Source organism: Coregonus clupeaformis, unplaced genomic scaffold (assembly GCF_020615455.1).
Source record: "Coregonus clupeaformis isolate EN_2021a unplaced genomic scaffold, ASM2061545v1 scaf4393, whole genome shotgun sequence".
In the NCBI taxonomy this organism is placed as follows: domain Eukaryota; kingdom Metazoa; phylum Chordata; class Actinopteri; order Salmoniformes; family Salmonidae; genus Coregonus; species Coregonus clupeaformis.
This window is the reverse complement of record NW_025537847.1, coordinates 1-17500: the sequence shown is the minus strand read 5'-3', so window position 1 is coordinate 17500 and position 17500 is coordinate 1. Positions and strand designations below refer to the sequence as shown.

Sequence of the window (17500 nt, the reverse complement as noted above, 5' to 3'; positions counted from 1 at the left end):
TAATACTATGTATGCATCGTGTATATTGCAATTCAGCTTGTAATTGAAGGGACAATACATTTGCAATGTCATGTCTTGTGAGTGTCATTGTACCTAGCCTAACGTCTCTGGTTGGGTGGACAGATGACGGGCAGACCAGCAGCAACAGAACACAGCAGACTAGGAGACAGAAGCTACTGCACTGCTCCATTGGCTTCAACTGCTGTTTACTGAAGCTGCTTTACCAATTCACTTTACTACTTGTATAAAAGAGTCTCCATTTTGATAAATCAGATACTTTATATACATACACTACCGTTCAAAAGTTTGGGGTCACTTAAGAATGTCCATGTTTTCGAAAGAAAAGCAAATTTTTTGTCCATTAATATAACATCAACTTGTTCGGAAATACAGTGTAGACGTTGTAAATGGCTATTGTAGCTGGAAACGGCTGATTTTTTATGGAATATCTACATAGGCATACAGAGGCCCATTATCAGCAACCATCAGTCCTGTGTTCCAATGGCACGTTGTGTTTTCTAATCCAAGTTTATCATTTTAAAAGGCTAATTGATAATTAGAAAACCCTTTTGCAATTATGTTAGCACAGCTGAAAACTGTTGTGCTGATTAAAGAAGCAATAAAACTGGCCTTCTTGAGACTAGTTGAGTATCTGGAGCATCAGCAATTGTGGGTTCGATTACAGAATCAAAATGGCCAGAAACAAAGAACTTTCTAAGTGACCCCAAACTTTTGAAAGGTAGTGTACTTCTCATAGTAGTTTGTATTACTGTTTTCTTCTACTTTATATTACTACTTGTTATTTTGGGACTTTTGTATTTGGCATTTGATTCTTGAATGATAGTTATTGTACTGGATTGTTGAGGAGAGTTAGTGAGCATTTCACTATACCGTGTGCACGTGTTTGACATGATTGACTGATCGTATTTGATTGTGAAAGTGGAAGTATAAACTGCATAAGTCTCCTGCTCCTCATCACTCTACACACAGCTACACTCAGTCCACCTTCTGTCAAGAGGGGAAACACTCCCAGGTGAGTAGAGAAAGAAAGATATGAACCTGGACACTGGTGATGATTTTACTCCATAATCACATTACTTCTGGTGTTTCTCACCTGTTATTTATTTGATCTTTGTTAAAATATATCTGGTGTAAATGTGAGAATTGACGATGTTACAAGTATGTTGAAAGTTACTTCTCCAAATGTGGATACATTTAGTGCATGTGCTACATAATATGCAAGGGTAGGTCAAATTACACATCTCCTGGATATCGTTTCTCTACCTACTCTGGGTAAAAAGCATGGTCTGTCTGTGGAACACTGAATCAATAATATTTTGGTAGAGCTACATACACTCGTCTTACCATCTAAAGATACATTTAGTAAAGAAATAGTTAATCTCTGTCCAACGCTGACTCATTCCAGGAAGTCATTTTATAGAACTGGTTGCTCCACAGATAGAATGGGGAAAACAAGGTTGTTCACACAGATACAAATGGCTGTGATAGCATGCAGCATTTTAAAGTAGTCTAGTTGGGTGGGACTTGCTCTGGGTTAGGGAGGGATCACAGAATTCCATCCAAGCCAGTGGAAGGGATCCACCAATAAATAATATTCCTGAACAAACATTCCAGTACAGCAGGGGGCAGTAAAATACTCTAAAATGAAGACAGCTACATTTCAAACTTTGGGTCTTTGATTATGTTTCAGAAATGTCGACCTCCAGCAATGTCTTGTCTGAAGAGCAGTTCCTGTGCTCCATCTGTCTGGATGTGTTCACTGAGCCAGTCTCTATTCCATGTGGACACAACTTCTGCAAGGCCTGTATCAGCGGATACTGGAACAGCACTGCCCTGTGCCAGTGTCCACTGTGTAAGACATTCAACAGAAGACCTGAACCAAAAACCAACACAACACTCAGAGATGTTGCAGATCATTTTAAGAGGATGAAGGTCAAAGACGGAGAGGAGTCATCTTCCAATCCTGGAGAAGTAGCACAAGTGCAGCAGATGATCCAGGAGCGACTGCAGAAGGTTAAGGAGATCAAATACTCAGTAGAGCTCAGCCAGAGAGAAGCAGAGAAAGAGATAGCAGAAAGTGTGGAGGTCTTCACTGCTCTGGTGCGACTCCATTGAGAGAAGTCAGGCAGAGCTCATTGAAGTGGTTGAGGAGAAGCAGAAAGCAGCTGAGAGGCGGGCTGAAGGGCTCATTGAAGAGCTGGAGCAGGAAATCACTGAGCTGCTGAGGAGAGGCACTGAGCTGGACCACCTCCACCTCCTCCAGAACTCCCCATCCCCGATCAAGGACTGGTCTGAGATCAGTGTTCCCAGGGATCTGCATGTAGGAACTGTGAGGAGAGCTCTGTCTCAGCTGGAGGAGACACTTCTGAAAGAGATGGAGAAGTTGTGTAATGCTGAGCTGAGGAGTTTACGACAGTGGTCAGTGGATGTGACTCTGGATCTTGATACAGTACACCCCAAGCTCATTGTGTCGCAGAACAGGAAGCAAGTGAGCTTTCAAGGCACACAGCGGAATATCCCTGACAATCCAAAGAGGTTTAGTACACGTTTTGCTGTCCTGGGAAAGGAAGGCTTCTCCTCAGGGAGATTCTACTTTGAAGTTCAGGTTAGGGGGAAAATTGAATGGGTGTTAGGTGTGGCCAGAGAGTCCATCATCAGGAAGGGCCCAACAGCTAAAAGCAAAGATGGTGGACTCTGGGCTCTGTATATGAAGGGTGAGAATAAGTATGAGGTCAAGGAAACCCCCCCTATCCCCCTCTCCCTCAGCCAGAAACCCCAGAAGGTGGGGGTGTTTGTGGATTACGAGAAGGGTCAGATCTCGTTTTATGATGTAGAAAACAGGTCTCATATCTACTCTTTCACTGGTTGTACCTTCACTGAGAAACTATATCCATACTTGAACCCCTGTAATAATTCAGAGGGTCCCAACAAAGCCCCATTGGTCATCTCTTCTGTCAATCACACTGACTGAATTGGTGTCCAATAAGGGAACAGATTACTTAATCTGATTGAGCAAATAACAATTAGGCTAAGACATGCAATTGTAAAGAGTGTTGATAATAGTGTTGATAATAATGGGCCACGTTCCAGGGCGTCTGCCAAGCAGTCATACACTACATTTCACAACACGTGGATAGGTGTTTAACATCATGCCAGAAACCGCATCAATATGATATTGTAATCTGATGCATGACTGCAATGTATCTAACGTGGCGTTCAATGATTGGTTAATTTGTGCAGCGTGACTTATTTTGCAGCCTGTCTGGACCATGATGTTTGATATGGTTTTGGTGCATCTTTTAAATCAGAGAATTATGCTTGAAATCTGATCTACAATACATCAGATTTCAAGCAGATTTCCCATTTATTTTTCTCATTTTTCAATACAGTGTTGAGACCTTGTTTGGATTAATTTGGGAGTATGTTGTACTGAATTAGCTAAATCTAGCAAGATGCATCGAATTCCTTGTGAGATTTATGTTTTAATTGTGTGTGAACCCTGTCAAATATAACGTAATAAATATGTTATTGTTTGTTTTGGTCAATAAAGACAATAACAATATCTAGCTAAATGTTTTGTATAAAAGGAGATTAGTATCCTGTTAGAGGTAGAGGGTTATGCTTCTCAGAGGGCAGAGGAACAGAGGAGTTACTGCAGCAGTGGCTTCTGAGGTCAACACTGACCACTAGATGTGGCTGCTCCCTCTCTACCTCCCTCTCCAGCACCCAGGGTTAAATATACATATAGTATGTAGAAACTGGAAGTAGAGGCCTAAGCAATGTTGTTCACTAGTTTACTCCAATTAGGGAATGGGTGGTGGGGTTGGAAAGTAATAAAGGGAAATCTTTTTTTTAAAGGATATGTATTTATATACAGGTAAAAGTCAGTAAATTAGAATATTTTGAAAAACTTGATTTATTTCAGTAATTGCATTCAAAAGGTGTAACTTGTACATTATATTTATTCATTGCACACAGACTGATGCATTCAAATGTTTATTTCATTTAATTTTGATGATTTGAAGTGGCAACAAATGAAAATCCAAAATTCCGTGTGTCACAAAATTAGAATATTACTTAAGGCTAATACAAAAAGGGATTTTTTTAGAAATGTTGGCCAACTGAAAAGTATGAAAATGAAAAATATGAGCATGTACAATACTCAATACTTGGTTGGAGCTCCTTTTGCCTCAATTACTGCATTAATGCGGCGTGGCATGAGTCGATGAGTTTCTGGCACTGCTCAGGTGTTATGAGAGCCCAGGTTGCTCTGATAGTGGCCTTCAACTCTTCTGCGTTGTTGGGTCTGGCATTCTGCATCTTCCTTTTCACAATACCCCACAGATTTTCTATGGGGCTAAGGTCAGGGAGTTGGCTGGCCAATTTAGAACAGAAATACCATGGTCCGTAAACCAGGCACGGGTAGATTTTGCGCTGTGTGCAGGCGCCAAGTCCTGTTGGAACCTGAAATCTCCATCTCCATAGAGCAGGTCAGCAGCAGGAAGCATGAAGTGCTCTAAAACTTGCTGGTAGACGGCTGCGTTGACCCTGGATCTCAGGAAACAGAGTGGACCGACACCAGCAGATGACATGGCACCCCAAACCATCACTGATGGTGGAAACTTTACACTAGACTTCAGGCAACGTGGATCCTGTGCCTCTCCTGTCTTCCTCCAGACTCTGGGACCTCGATTTCCAAAGGAAATGCAAAATTTGCTTTCGTCAGAAAACATGACTTTAGACCACTCAGCAGCAGTCCAGCTCTTTTTTTTCCTTAGCCCAGGTGAGACGCTTTGCGCTGTTTCTTGGTCAACAGTGGCTTGACACGAGGTATGCGGCAGTTGAAACCCATGTCTTCAAGCGTCTCTTGGTGGTGGATCTTGAAGCCCTGACTCCAGCAGCTGTCCACTCCTGCAGAATCTCCCCCACATTTTTGAATGGGTTTTTTTCCCACAATCTTGACTAGGCGCGGTGATCCCTATCGCTTGCACACTTTTTCTGACCACAGTTTTTCCTTCCCTTTGCCTCTCTATTAATGTGTTTGGACACAGAGCTCTGAGAACAGCCAGCCTCTTCTGCAATAACCTTTTGTGTCTTTCCCTCCTTGTGCAATGTGTCGATGATCGCCTTTTGGACAGCTGTCAAATCTGAAGTCTTCCCCCATGTTTGTGTAGGCTTCAGAACTGGACTGAGAGACCATTTAAGCCCTTTGCAGGTGTTTTGAGTTAATCAGCTGATTAGTTTGTGGCACCAGGTGTCTTCAAAATGTAACCCTTACACAATATTCTAATTTTGTGACACACGCGAATTTTGGATTTTCATTTGTTGCCACTTCAAATCATCAAATTAAATGAAATAAACATTTGAATGCATCAGTCTGTGTGCAATGAATAAATATAATGTACAAGTTACACCTTTTGAATGCAATTACTGAAATAAATCAAGTTTTTCAAAATATTCTAATTTACTGACTTTTACCTGTATATATACACAGTGAGGGAAAAAAGTATTTGATCCCCTGCTGATTTTGTATGTTTGCCCACTGACAAAGACATGATCAGTCTATAATTTTAATGTTAGGTTTATTTGAACAGTGAGACAGAATAACAACAACAAAAATCCAGAAAAACGCATGTCAAAATGTTATTAATTGATTTGCATTTTAATAAGGGAAATAAGTATTTGACCCCTCTGCAAAACATGACTTAGTACTTGGTGGCAACAACCTTTTTGGCAATCACAGAGGTCAGACGTTTCTTGTAGTTGGCCACCAGGTTTTCACACATCTCAGGAGGGATTTTGTTCCACTCCTCTTTGCAGATCTTCTCCAAGTCATTAAGGTTTCGAGGCTGACATTTGGCAACTCGAACCTTCAGCCCCTCCACAGATTTTCTATGGGATTAAGGTCTGGAGACTGGCTAGGCCACTCCAGGACCTTAATGTGCTTCTTCTTGAGCCACTCCTTTGTTGCCTTGGCCGTGTGTTTTGGGTCATTGTCATGCTGGAATACCCATCCACGACCCATTTTCAATGCCCTGGCTGAGGGAAAGAGGTTCTTACCCAAGATTTGACGGTACATGACCCCATCCATCGTCCCTTTGATGCGGTGAAGTTGTCCTGTCCCCTTAGCAGAAAAACACCCCCAAAGCATAATGTTTCCACCTCCATGTTTGACGGTGGGGATGGTGTTCTTGGGGTCATAGGCAGCATTCCTCCTCCTCCAAACACGGCGAGTTGAGTTGATGCCAAAGAGCTCGATTTTGGTCTCATCTGACCACAACACTTCACCCAGTTCTCCTCTGAATCATTCAGATGTTCATTGGCAAACTTCAGACTGGCCTGTATATGTGCTTTCTTGAGCAGGGGGACCTTGCGGGCGCTGCAGGATTTCAGTCCTTCACGGCGTAGTGTGTTACCAATTGTTTTCTTGGTGACTATGGTCCCAACTGCCTTGAGATCATTGACAAGATCCTCCCGTGTAGTTCTGGGCTGATTCTCACCGTTCTCATGATCATTGCAACTCCACGGTGAGATCTTGCATGGAGCCCCAGGCCGAGGGGAGATTGACAGTTATTTTGTGTTTCTTCCATTTGCGAATAATCGCACCAACTGTTGTCACCTTCTCACCAAGCTGCTTGGCGATGGTCTTGTCACCATTCCAGCCTTGTGTAGGTCTACAATGTTGTCCCTGACATCCTTGGAGAGCTCTTTGGTCTTGGCCATGGTGGAGAGTTTGGAATCTGATTGATTGATTGCTTCTGTGGACAGGTGTCTTTTATACAGGTAACAAGCTGAGATTAGGAGCAACTCGTTACCTGTATAAAATACACCTGGGAGCCAGAAATCTTTCTGATTGAGGGGGTCAAATACTTATTTTCCTCATTAAAATGCAAATCAATTTATAACATTTTTGACATGCGTTTTTCTGGATTTTTTGTTGTTATTCTGTCTCTCACTGTTCAAATAAACCTACCCTTAAAATTATAGACTGATCATTTCTTTGTCAGTGGGCAAACGTATAAAATCATCAGGGGATCAAATACTTTTTTCCCCTCACACACACACACACACACATATATATACACTGCTCCAAAAAATAAAGGGAACAGTTTTCTTTACATAGTTGAATGTGCTGACAACAAAATCACACAAAAATTATCAATGGAAATCAAATTTAATCAACCCATGGAGGTCTGGATTTGGAGTCACCCTCAAAATTAAAGTGGAAAACCACACTACAGGCTGATCCAACTTTGATGTAATGTCCTTAAAACAATTCAAAATGAGGCTCAGTAGTGTGTGTGGCCTCCACGTGCCTGTATGACCTCCCTACAACGCCTGGGTATGCTCCTGATGAGGTGGCGGATGGTCTCCTGAGGATCTCCTCCCAGACCTGGACTAAAGCATCCGCCAACTCCTGGACAGTCTGTGGTGCAACGTGGCGTTGGTGGATGGAGCGAGACATGATGTCCCAGATGTGCTCAATTGGATTCAGGTCTGGGGAAACGGGCGGGCTAGTCCATAGCATCAATGCCTTCCTCTTGCAGGAACTGCTGACACACTCCAGCCACATGAGATCTAGCATTGTCTTGCATTAGGAGGAACCCAGGGCCAACCGCACCAGCATAGGTCTCACAAGGGGTCTGAGGATCTCATCTCGGTACCTAATGGCAGTCAGGCTACCTCTGGCTGTAAGCTACAACCCCCACCTGTGGACGTCGGGCCCTCATACCACCCTCATGGCGTCTGTTTCTGACCGTTTGAGCAGACACATGCACATTTGTGGCCTGCTGGAGGTCATTTTGCAGGGACTCTGGCAGTGCTCCTCCTGCTCCTCCTTACACAAAGGCGGAGGTAGCAGTCCTGCTGCTGGGTTGTTGCCATCCTATGGCCTCCTCCACGTCTCCTGATGTACTGGCCTGTCTCCTGGTAGCGCCTCCATGCTCTGGACACTACGCTGACAGACACAGCAAACCTTCTTGCCACAGCTCGCATTGATGTGCCATCCTGGATGAGCTGCACTACCTGAGCCACTTGTGTGGGTTGTAGACTCCGTCTCATGCTACCACTAGAGTGAAAGCACCGCCAGCATTCAAAAGTGACCAAAACATCAGCCAGGAAGCATAGGAACTGAGAAGTCCTTTATTGGGGGTGTCTTGCTAATTGCCTATCATTTCCACCAGTTGTCTATTCCATTTGCACAACAGCATGTGACATTTATTGTCAATCAGTGTTGCTTCCTAAGTGGACAGTTTGATTTCACAGAATTGTGATTGACTTGGAGTTACATTGTGTTGTTTAAGTGTTCCCTTTATTTTTTTGAGCAGTGTACAGTGGCGAAAAAAAGTATTTAGTCAGCCACCAATTGTGCAAGTTCTCCCACTTAAAAAGATGAGAGAGGCCTGTAATTTTCATCATAGGTACACGTCAACTATGACAGACAAAATGAGATTTTTTTTCTCCAGAAAATCACATTGTAGGATTTTTTATGAATTTATTTGCAAATTATGGTGGAAAATAAGTATTTGGTCAATAACAAAAGTCTCTCAATATTTTGTTATATACCCTTTGTTGGCAATGACACAGGTCAAACGTTTTCTGTAAGTCTTCACAAGGTTTTCACACAATGTTGCTGGTATTTTGGCCCATTCCTCCATGCAGATCTCCTCTAGAGCAGTGATGTTTTGGGGCTGTCGCTGGGCAACACGGACTTTCAACTCTCTCCAAAGATTTTCTATGGGGTTGAGATCTGCAGACTGGCTAGGCCACTCCAGGATCTTGAAATGCTTCTTACGAAGCCACTCCTTCGTTGCCCGGGCGGTGTGTTTGGAATCGTTGTCATGCTGAAAGACCCAGCCACGTTTCATCTTCAATGCCCTTGCTGATGGAAGGAGGTTTTCACTCAAAACCTCACGATACATGGCCCCATTCATTCTTCCCTTTACACGGATCAGTCGTCCTGGTCCCTTTGCAGAAAAACAGCCCCAAAGCATGATGTTTCCACCCCCATGCTTCACAGTAGGTATGGTGTTCTTTGGATGCAACTCAGCATTCTTTGTCCTCCAAACACGACGAGTTTAGTTTTTACCAAAAAAGTTATATTTTGGTTTCATCTGACCATATGACATTCTCCCAATCCTCTTCTGGATCATCCAAATGCACTCTAGCAAACTTCAGACGGGCCTGGACATGTACTGGCTTAAGCAGGGGGGACACGTCTGGCACTGCAGGATTTGAGTCCCTGGCGGCGTAGTGTGTTACTGATGGTAGGCTTTGTTACTTTGGTCCCAGCTCTCTGCAGGTCATTCACTAGGTCCCCCCGTGTGGTTCTGGGATTTTTGCTCACCGTTCTTGTGATCATTTTGATCCCACGGGGTGAGATCTTGCGTGGAGCCCCAGATCGAGGGGAGATTATCAGTGGTCTTGTATGTCTTCCATTTCCTAATAATTGCTCCCACAGTTGATTTCTTCAAACCAAGCTGCTTACCTATTGCAGATTCAGTCTTCCCAGCCTGGTGCAGGTCTACAATTTTGTTTCTGGTGTCCTTTGACAGCTCTTTGGTCTTGGCCATAGTGGAGTTTGGAGTGTGACTGTTTGAGGTTGTGGACAGGTGTCTTATATACTGATAACAAGTACAAACAGGTGCCATTAAACAGGTAACGAGTGGAGGACAGAGAGCCTCTTAAAGAAGAAGTTACAGGTCTGTGAGAGCCAGAAATCTTGCTTGTTTGTAGGTGACCAAATACTTATTTTCCACCATAATTTGCATATAAATTCATAAAAAATCCTACAATGTGATTTTCTGGATTTTTTCTCAATTTGTCTGTCATAGTTGACGTGTACCTATGATGAAAATTACAGGCCTCTCTCATCTTTTTGTGGGGAGAACTTGCACAATTGGTGGCTGACTAAATACTTTTTTCCCCCACTGTGTGTGTGTGTGTATATATATATATATATATATATATATATATATATATAACACACACACACACACACAGTGGGGAGAACAAGTATTTGATACACTGCCAATTTGCAGGTTTTCCTACTTACAAAGCATGTAGAGGTCTGTCATTTTTATCATAGGTACACTTCAACTGTGAGAGACGGAATCTAAAACAAAAATCCAGAAAATCACATTGTATGATTTTAGGTAATTAATTTGCATTTTATTGCATGACATAAGTATTTGATACATCAGAAAAGCAGAACTTAATATTTGGTACAGAAACCTTTGTTTGCAATTACAGATCATACGTTTCCTGTAGGTCTTGACCAGGTTTGCACACACACACTGCAGCAGGGATTTTGGACCACTCCTCCATACAGACCTTCTCCAGATCCTTCAGGTTTCGGGGGCTGTCGCTGGGCAATAGGGACTTTCAGCACTCTCCAAAGATTTTCTATTGGGTTCAGGTCTGGAGACTGGCTAGGCCACTCCAGGACCTTGAGATGCTTCTTACGGAGCCACTCCATAGTTGCCCTGGCTGTGTGTTTCGGGGTCGTTGTCATGCTGGAAGACCCAGCCACGACCTATCTTCAATGCTCTTACTGAGGGAAGGAGGTTGTTGGCCAAGATCTCGCGATACATGGCCCCATCCATCCTCCCCTCAATACGGTGCAGTCGTCCTGTCCCTTTTGCAGAAAAAGCATCCCCAAAGAATGATGTTTCCACCTACATGTTCATGGTTGGGATGGTGTTCTTGGGGTTGTACTCATCCTTCTTCTTCCTCCAAACACGGCGCAGTGGAGTTTAGACCAAAAGCTATATTTTTGTCTCATCAGACCACATGACCTTCTCCCATTCCTCCTCTGGATCATCCAGATGGTCATTGGCAAACTTCAGACGGGCCTGGACATGCGCTGGCTTGAGCAGGGGGACCTTGCGTGCACTGCAGGATTTTAATCCATGACGGCGTAGTGTGTTACTAATGGTTTTCTTTGAGACTGTGTTCCCAGGTCTCTTCAGGTCATTGACCAGGTCCTGCCGTGTAGTTCTGGGCTGATCCCTCACCTTCCTCATGATCATTGATGCCCCACGAAGTGAGATCTTGCATGGAGCCCCAGACCGAGGGTGATTGACCGTCATCTTGAACTTCTTCCATTTTCTAATAATTGCGCCAACAGTTGTTGCCCTTCTCACCAAGCTGCTTGCCCTATTGTCCTGTAGCACATCCCAGCCTTGTGCAGGTCTACAATTTTATCCCTTATGTCCTTACACAGCTCTCTGGTCTTGGCCATTGTGGAGAGGTTGGAGTCTGTTTGATTGAGTGTGTGGACAGGTGTCTTTTATACAGGTAACGAGTTCAAACAGGTGCAGTTAATACAGGTAATGAGTGGAGAACAGGAGGGCTTCTTAAAGAAAAACTAACAGGTCTGTGAGAGCCGGAAATCGTACTGGTTGGTAGGTGATCAAATACTTATGTCATGCAATAAAATGCAAATTAATTACCTAAAAATCATACAATGTGATTTTCTGGATTTTTGTTTTAGATTCCGTCTCTCACAGTTGAAGTGTACCTATGATAAAAATGACAGACCTCTACATGCTTTGTAAGTAGGAAAACCTGCAAAATCGGCAGTGTATCAAATACTTGTTCTCCCCACTGTATATATATATATATACACATACAGTGCTATGAAATGGTTTTCGCCAGGCATAAATGGGACCCATCTCGTCCAAAAAGTTGACTCAAGTTTGCCAAAAAGCACCTGGATGATCATCAAGACTCTTGGAAGAACGTTCTATGGACAGATGATTCAAAAGTATAACTTTTGGACGACATGGTTCCAGTAATGCCTGGCAAACCAAACTCTGTCATTCCACAGTAAGAACATCATACCAAAGGTCAAGCATGGTGGTGGTTGTGTGTGATGGTTTGGGGATGCTTTGCTGCCTCAGGACCTGGAACGACTTGCCTTAACAGAAGGATCCATGAATTCTGCTCTGTATCAGAGAATTCTACATGAGAATGTCAGACCATCCGTCTGTGAGCTGAAGCTGAAGCGCAGCTGGGTCATGCAGCAAGACAATGATCCAAAACACACAATCAAGTCTACATGAAAATTGCTAAAAAGCAACAAATTGGAAGTTTTGGAATGGCCTAGTCAAAGTCCAGACCTAATCCCAATTGAGATGTTGTGGCAGGACTTGAAACAAGCAGTTCATGCTTGAAAACCCACACAACACTGAGTTAAAGCAGTTCTGCATGGAAGAGTGGGCCAAAATTCCTCCACAGCGACGTGAAAGACTGATCAACAACTACAGGAAGCATTTGGTTGGAGTCATTGCAGCTAAAGGTGGCACAACAGTTATTGAGTGTAAGGTGGCAATTACTTTTTCACACAGGGGAATTGGGTGTTGCATAACTTTGTTTATTAAATAAGTATGTAATTGTTGTGCTATTTGTTCACTTATGGTCCCTTTATCTAATATTAGGTTTTGGTTGAAGATCTGATAGCATTCAGTATCACAAATATGCAAAAGTAGAGGCGGCAGGTAGCTTAGTGGTTAAGAGTGTTGTGCCAGTAACCGAAAGGTCGCTGGTTCTAATCCCCGAGCCGACTAGGTGAAAAATCTGTCGATGTGCCCTTGAGCAAGGCACTTAACCCTAATTGCTCCTGTAAGTCACTCTGGATAAGAGTGTCTGCTAAATGACTAAAAAAAATAAAAATATATAAAAAATCTGAAAGGGGGCAAATACTTTTTCTTAGCACTGTATATATATATACACACACACAGGCCCCAGTGCCATCCGAGACACAGGAAGGAACAAACACGTTCACTGGACCAACACTGGGCTCTGATACATTTATACATGACTCGAAAACATGCACGCACACACCAAACACACCAAATGTGCGCACACACACACACAGCTAGTTTACACTTACCTGTACAAACTTAAAATGGTCAAATAAACTAAGCCAAGCACAGAGAAACTGCAACAGTTGGGTTCTGGGCAGAACAGGGAGGAGTTGAGAGATAACATTTAGCTAAAGTGAAAGTATAAACTGCATAACTCTCCTGCTCCTTATCACTCTACACACAGCTACACTCAGTCCACCTTCTGTCAAGAGGGGAAACACTCCCAGGTGAGTAGAAAAAGAAAGATATGAACCTGGACACCGGTGATTATTTTACTCCATAATCACATTACTTCTGGTGTTTCTCACCTGTTATTTATTTGATCTTTGTTCAAATATATATGGTATAAATGTGAGAATTGACGATGTTACAAGTATGTTGAAAGTTACTTCTCCAAATGTGGATACATTTAGTGCATGTGCTCCATAATATGCAAGGGTAGGTCAAATTACACATCTCCTGGATATCGTTTCTCTACCTACTCTGGGTAAAAAGCATGGTCTGTCTGTGGAACACTGAATCATACACTCTTGTCTTACCATCTAAAGATACATTTAGTAATGAAATAGTTAATCTCTGTCCAACGCTGACTCATTCCAGGAAGTCATTTTATAGAACCGGTTGCTCCACAGATAGAATGGGGAAAACAAGGTTGTTCACACATATACAATTGGCTGTGATAGCATGCAGCATTTTAAAGTAGTCTAGTTGGGTGGGACTTGCTCTGGGTTAGGGAGGGATCACAGAATTCCATCCAAGCCAGTGGAAGGGATCCACCAATAAATAATATTCCTGAACAAACATTCCAGTACAGCAGGGGGCAGTAAAATACTCTAAAATGAAGCCGGCTACATTTCAAACTTTGGGTCTTTGATTATGTTTCAGAAATGTCCACCTCCAGCAATGTCTTGTCTGAAGAGCAGTTCCTGTGCTCCATCTGTCTGGATGTGTTCACTGAGCCAGTCTCTATTCCATGTGGACACAACTTCTGCAAGGCCTGTATCAGCGGATACTGGAACAGCACTGCCCTGTGCCAGTGTCCACTGTGTAAGGAGACATTCAACAGAAGACCTGAACCAAAAACCAACACAACACTCAGAGATGTTGCAGATCATTTTAAGAGGATGAAGGTCACAGATGGAGAGGAGTCAACTTCCAATCCTGGAGAAGTAGCACAAGTGCAGCAGATGATCCAGGAGCGACTGCAGAAGGTTAGGGAGATCAAATACTCAGTAGAGCTCAGCCAGAGAGATGCAGAGAGAGAGATAGCAGAAAGTGTGGAGGTCTTCACTGCTCTGGTGCGCTCCATTGAGAGAAGTCAGGCAGAGCTCATTGAAGTGGTTGAGGAGAAGCAGAAAGCAGCTGAGAGGCAGGCTGAAGGGCTCATTGAAGAGCTGGAGCAGGAAATCACTGAGCTGCTGAGGAGAGGCACTGAGCTGGACCACCTCCACCACCCCCAGTACTGCCCACCCCCATACCTCCCCACACACACCAAGGACTGGTCTGAGATCAGTGTTCCCAGGGATCTGCATGTAGGAACTGTGAGGAGAGCTCTGTCTCAGCTGGAGGAGACACTTCTGAAAGAGATGGAGAAGTTGTGTAATGCTGAGCTGAGGAGTTTACGACAGTGGTCAGTGGATGTGACTCTGGATCTTGATTCAGAACACCCCATGCTCATTGTGTCTGAGGACAGGAAACAAGTGCGCTATGGAAATACATGGCGGAATATCCCTGACAACCCAAAGAGGTTTGATCAACATCTAGCTGTCCTGGGAAAGGAAGGCTTCTCCTCAGGGAGATTCTATTTTGAGGTTCAGGTTAGGGGGAAATTTGAATGGGAGTTAGGAGTGGCCAGAGAGTCCATCATCAGGAAGGGCCCAACAGCTAAAAGCCCAGATGGTGGACTCTGGGCTCTGTATATGACGGGTGAGAATAAGTATGAGGTCAAGGAAACCCCCCCTATCCCCCTCTCCCTCAGCCAGAAACCCCAGAAGGTCGGGGTGTTTGTGGATTACGAGAAGGGTCAGATCTCCTTTTATGATGTGGAAAACAGGTCTCATATCTACTCTTTCTCTGGTTGTACCTTCACTGAGAAACTATATCCATACTTGAACCCCTGTGATAATTGTGAGGGTCCAAACACAGCCCCATTGGTCATCTCTCCTGTCAATCACACTGACTGAATTGGTGTCCAATAAGGGAACAGATTACTTAATCTGATTGAGCAAATAACAATTAGGCTAAAACATGCAATTGTAAAGAGTGTTGATAATAGTGTTGATAGTAATGGGCTACGTTCCAGGGCGTCTGCCAAGCAGTCATACACTACATTTCACAACACCTGGATAGGTGTTTAACATCATGCCAGAAACCGCATCAATATGATATTGTAATCTGATGCATGACTGCAATGTATCTAACGTGGTGTTCAATGATTGGTTAATTTGTGCAGCGTGACTTCTTTTGCGGTCTGGACCATGATGTTTGATATGGTTTTGGTGCATCTTTTAAATAAATCTGATCTACAGTAGAATATTATGTTTTAGTTTGTCTGTCTTCATTCCCATTTATTCTTAACGTTTCAGTATAGTGTGTTGAGACCGCTTTCGGATTAATTTGGGAGTATGTACTGAATTAGCTCAACCTAGCAAGATGCATCGAACTTCTTGTGAGTTTGTTTTAATTGTATGTGGTCCATGTCAAATAAACATCATAAATAAAATGAATACATCTTTTGTTGTGGTTTTTATGGGTCTAAAATTGCTTATAAGGGTGATGCATCCCAGAGGGCAGTGGAACAGAGGGGTTACTGCAGCAGTGCATTTCAGAAATCGGAGGCCCACACTGACCTCTAGATCTGGATGCTCCCCCTCTACCTCCATCCCTCCCTCTACCTCCCTCTACCTCCCTCTACCTCCCTCCCACCTCCCTCTACCTCCCTCTACCTCCCTCCCTCCCTCCACCTCCCTCCCTCCCTCCCTCCCTCCCTCTACCTCCAGCACCCAGGGTTAAAAATACATACAGGCCCCGGTGCCATCTGAGAAACAGGAAGTAACAGACACGTTCACTGGACCAACACTGGGCTCTGATACATTTTACATGACTCGAAAACATGCACGCACACATCAAATGTGCGCGCACGCACGCACACACACACACACACACACACACACACCTAGTTTGCCCTTACCTAGACAAACTTAAAATTGTCAAATAAACTTAGCCAAGCACAGAGAAAGTGCAACAGTTAAATTCTGGGCAGAACAGGGGGGAGTTGAGAGATAACATTTAGCTAAAGTGGAAGTATAAACTGCATAACTCTCCTGCTCCTCATCACTCTACACACAGCTACACTCAGTCCACCTTCTGTCAAGAGGGGAAACACTCCCAGGTGAGTAGAGAAAGAAAGATATTAACCTGGACACTGGTGATATATATTTTTTATGATTGTTCTTTCTTTGATCTTTGTTAAAAAAATCGGGTAAAAAATGTGAGAATTGACAATGTTAAAAGTAAGTTGAAAGTTACTTCTCCAACTGTGAATACAAATGTGCTCCATAATATGCAAGTGTAGGTCAAATTACATACATTCTGGATATCTGGTCTCTACCTACTCTGGGTAAAAAGCGTGGTCTGTCTGTGGAATACTGAATCAATATCGATTGGGTAGAACTACATACACTCGTCTCAGCATCTAAAGATACATTTAGTATTCAAATAGTGAATTTCTATCTAACGCTGACTCATTCCAGGAAGTCATTTTATAGATATTGTTGCTCCACAGATGGAAAGGGGAAAACCCAGATTGATCACAGATACAAATGGCTGTGATAGCATGCAGCATTTTAAAGTAGTCTAGTTGGGTGGGACTTGCTCTGGGTTAGGGAGGGATCACAGAATTCCATCCAAGCCAGTGGAAGGGATCCACCAATAAATCATATTCCTGAACAAACACTCCAGTACAGCAGGGGGCAGTAAAATACTCTAAAATGAAGACGGCTACATTTCAAACTTTGGGTCTTTGATTATGTTTCAGAAATGTCCACCTCCAGCAATGTCTTGTCTGAAGAGCAGTTCCTGTGCTCCATCTGTCTGGATGTGTTCACTGAGCCAGTCTCTATTCCATGTGGACACAACTTCTGCAAGGCCTGTATCAGCGGATACTGGAACAGCACTGCCCTGTGCCAGTGTCCACTGTGTAAGGAGACATTCAACAGAAGACCTGAACCAAAAACCAACACAACACTCAGAGATGTTGCAGATCATTTTAAGAGGATGAAGGTCACAGATGGAGAGGAGTCATCTTCCAATCCTGGAGAAGTAGCACAAGTGCAGCAGATGATCCAGGAGCGACTGCAGAAGGTTAAGGCGATCAAATACTCAGTAGAGCTCAGCCAGAGAGAAGCAGAGAAAGAGATAGCAGAAAGTGTGGAGGTCTTCACTGCTCTGGTGCGCTCCATTGAGAGAAGTCAGGCAGAGCTCATTGAAGTGGTTGAGGAGAAGCAGAAAGCAGCTGAGAGGCAGGCTGAAGGGCTCAATGAAGAGCTGGAGCAGGAAATCACTGAGCTGGACCACCTCCACTCATCAAGGACTGGTCTGAGATCAGTGTC

The 17500-nt window shown here is 43.5% G+C and overlaps 2 protein-coding genes and 1 pseudogene across 2 annotated transcripts; all 3 read left to right on the top strand.

Annotated features, from left to right (window-relative positions):
* The first annotated feature begins 1893 nt into the window (after positions 1–1893).
* On the top strand, positions 1894–3782 carry LOC121560064 (annotated as a pseudogene).
* A 9302-nt stretch (positions 3783–13084) lies between these two features.
* LOC121560063 (E3 ubiquitin-protein ligase TRIM21-like) lies at positions 13085–15687 on the top strand. The gene is made up of 2 exons (XM_041873118.2): positions 13085–13117; positions 13776–15687. Exon 2 carries the CDS (start codon positions 13778–13780, stop codon positions 15071–15073), a length of 1296 nt encoding a protein of 431 aa, XP_041729052.2. The 5' UTR covers positions 13085–13117; positions 13776–13777; the 3' UTR covers positions 15074–15687.
* A 390-nt stretch (positions 15688–16077) lies between these two features.
* LOC123490685 (E3 ubiquitin-protein ligase RNF135-like) lies at positions 16078–17484 on the top strand (the record flags this gene model as incomplete). The annotated part of the gene is made up of 2 exons (XM_045220579.1): positions 16078–16281; positions 16927–17484. A coding segment is annotated over exon 2 (556 nt), but the record flags the coding sequence as incomplete, so codon positions are not given.
* Between the last annotated feature and the right edge of the window lie 16 nt (positions 17485–17500).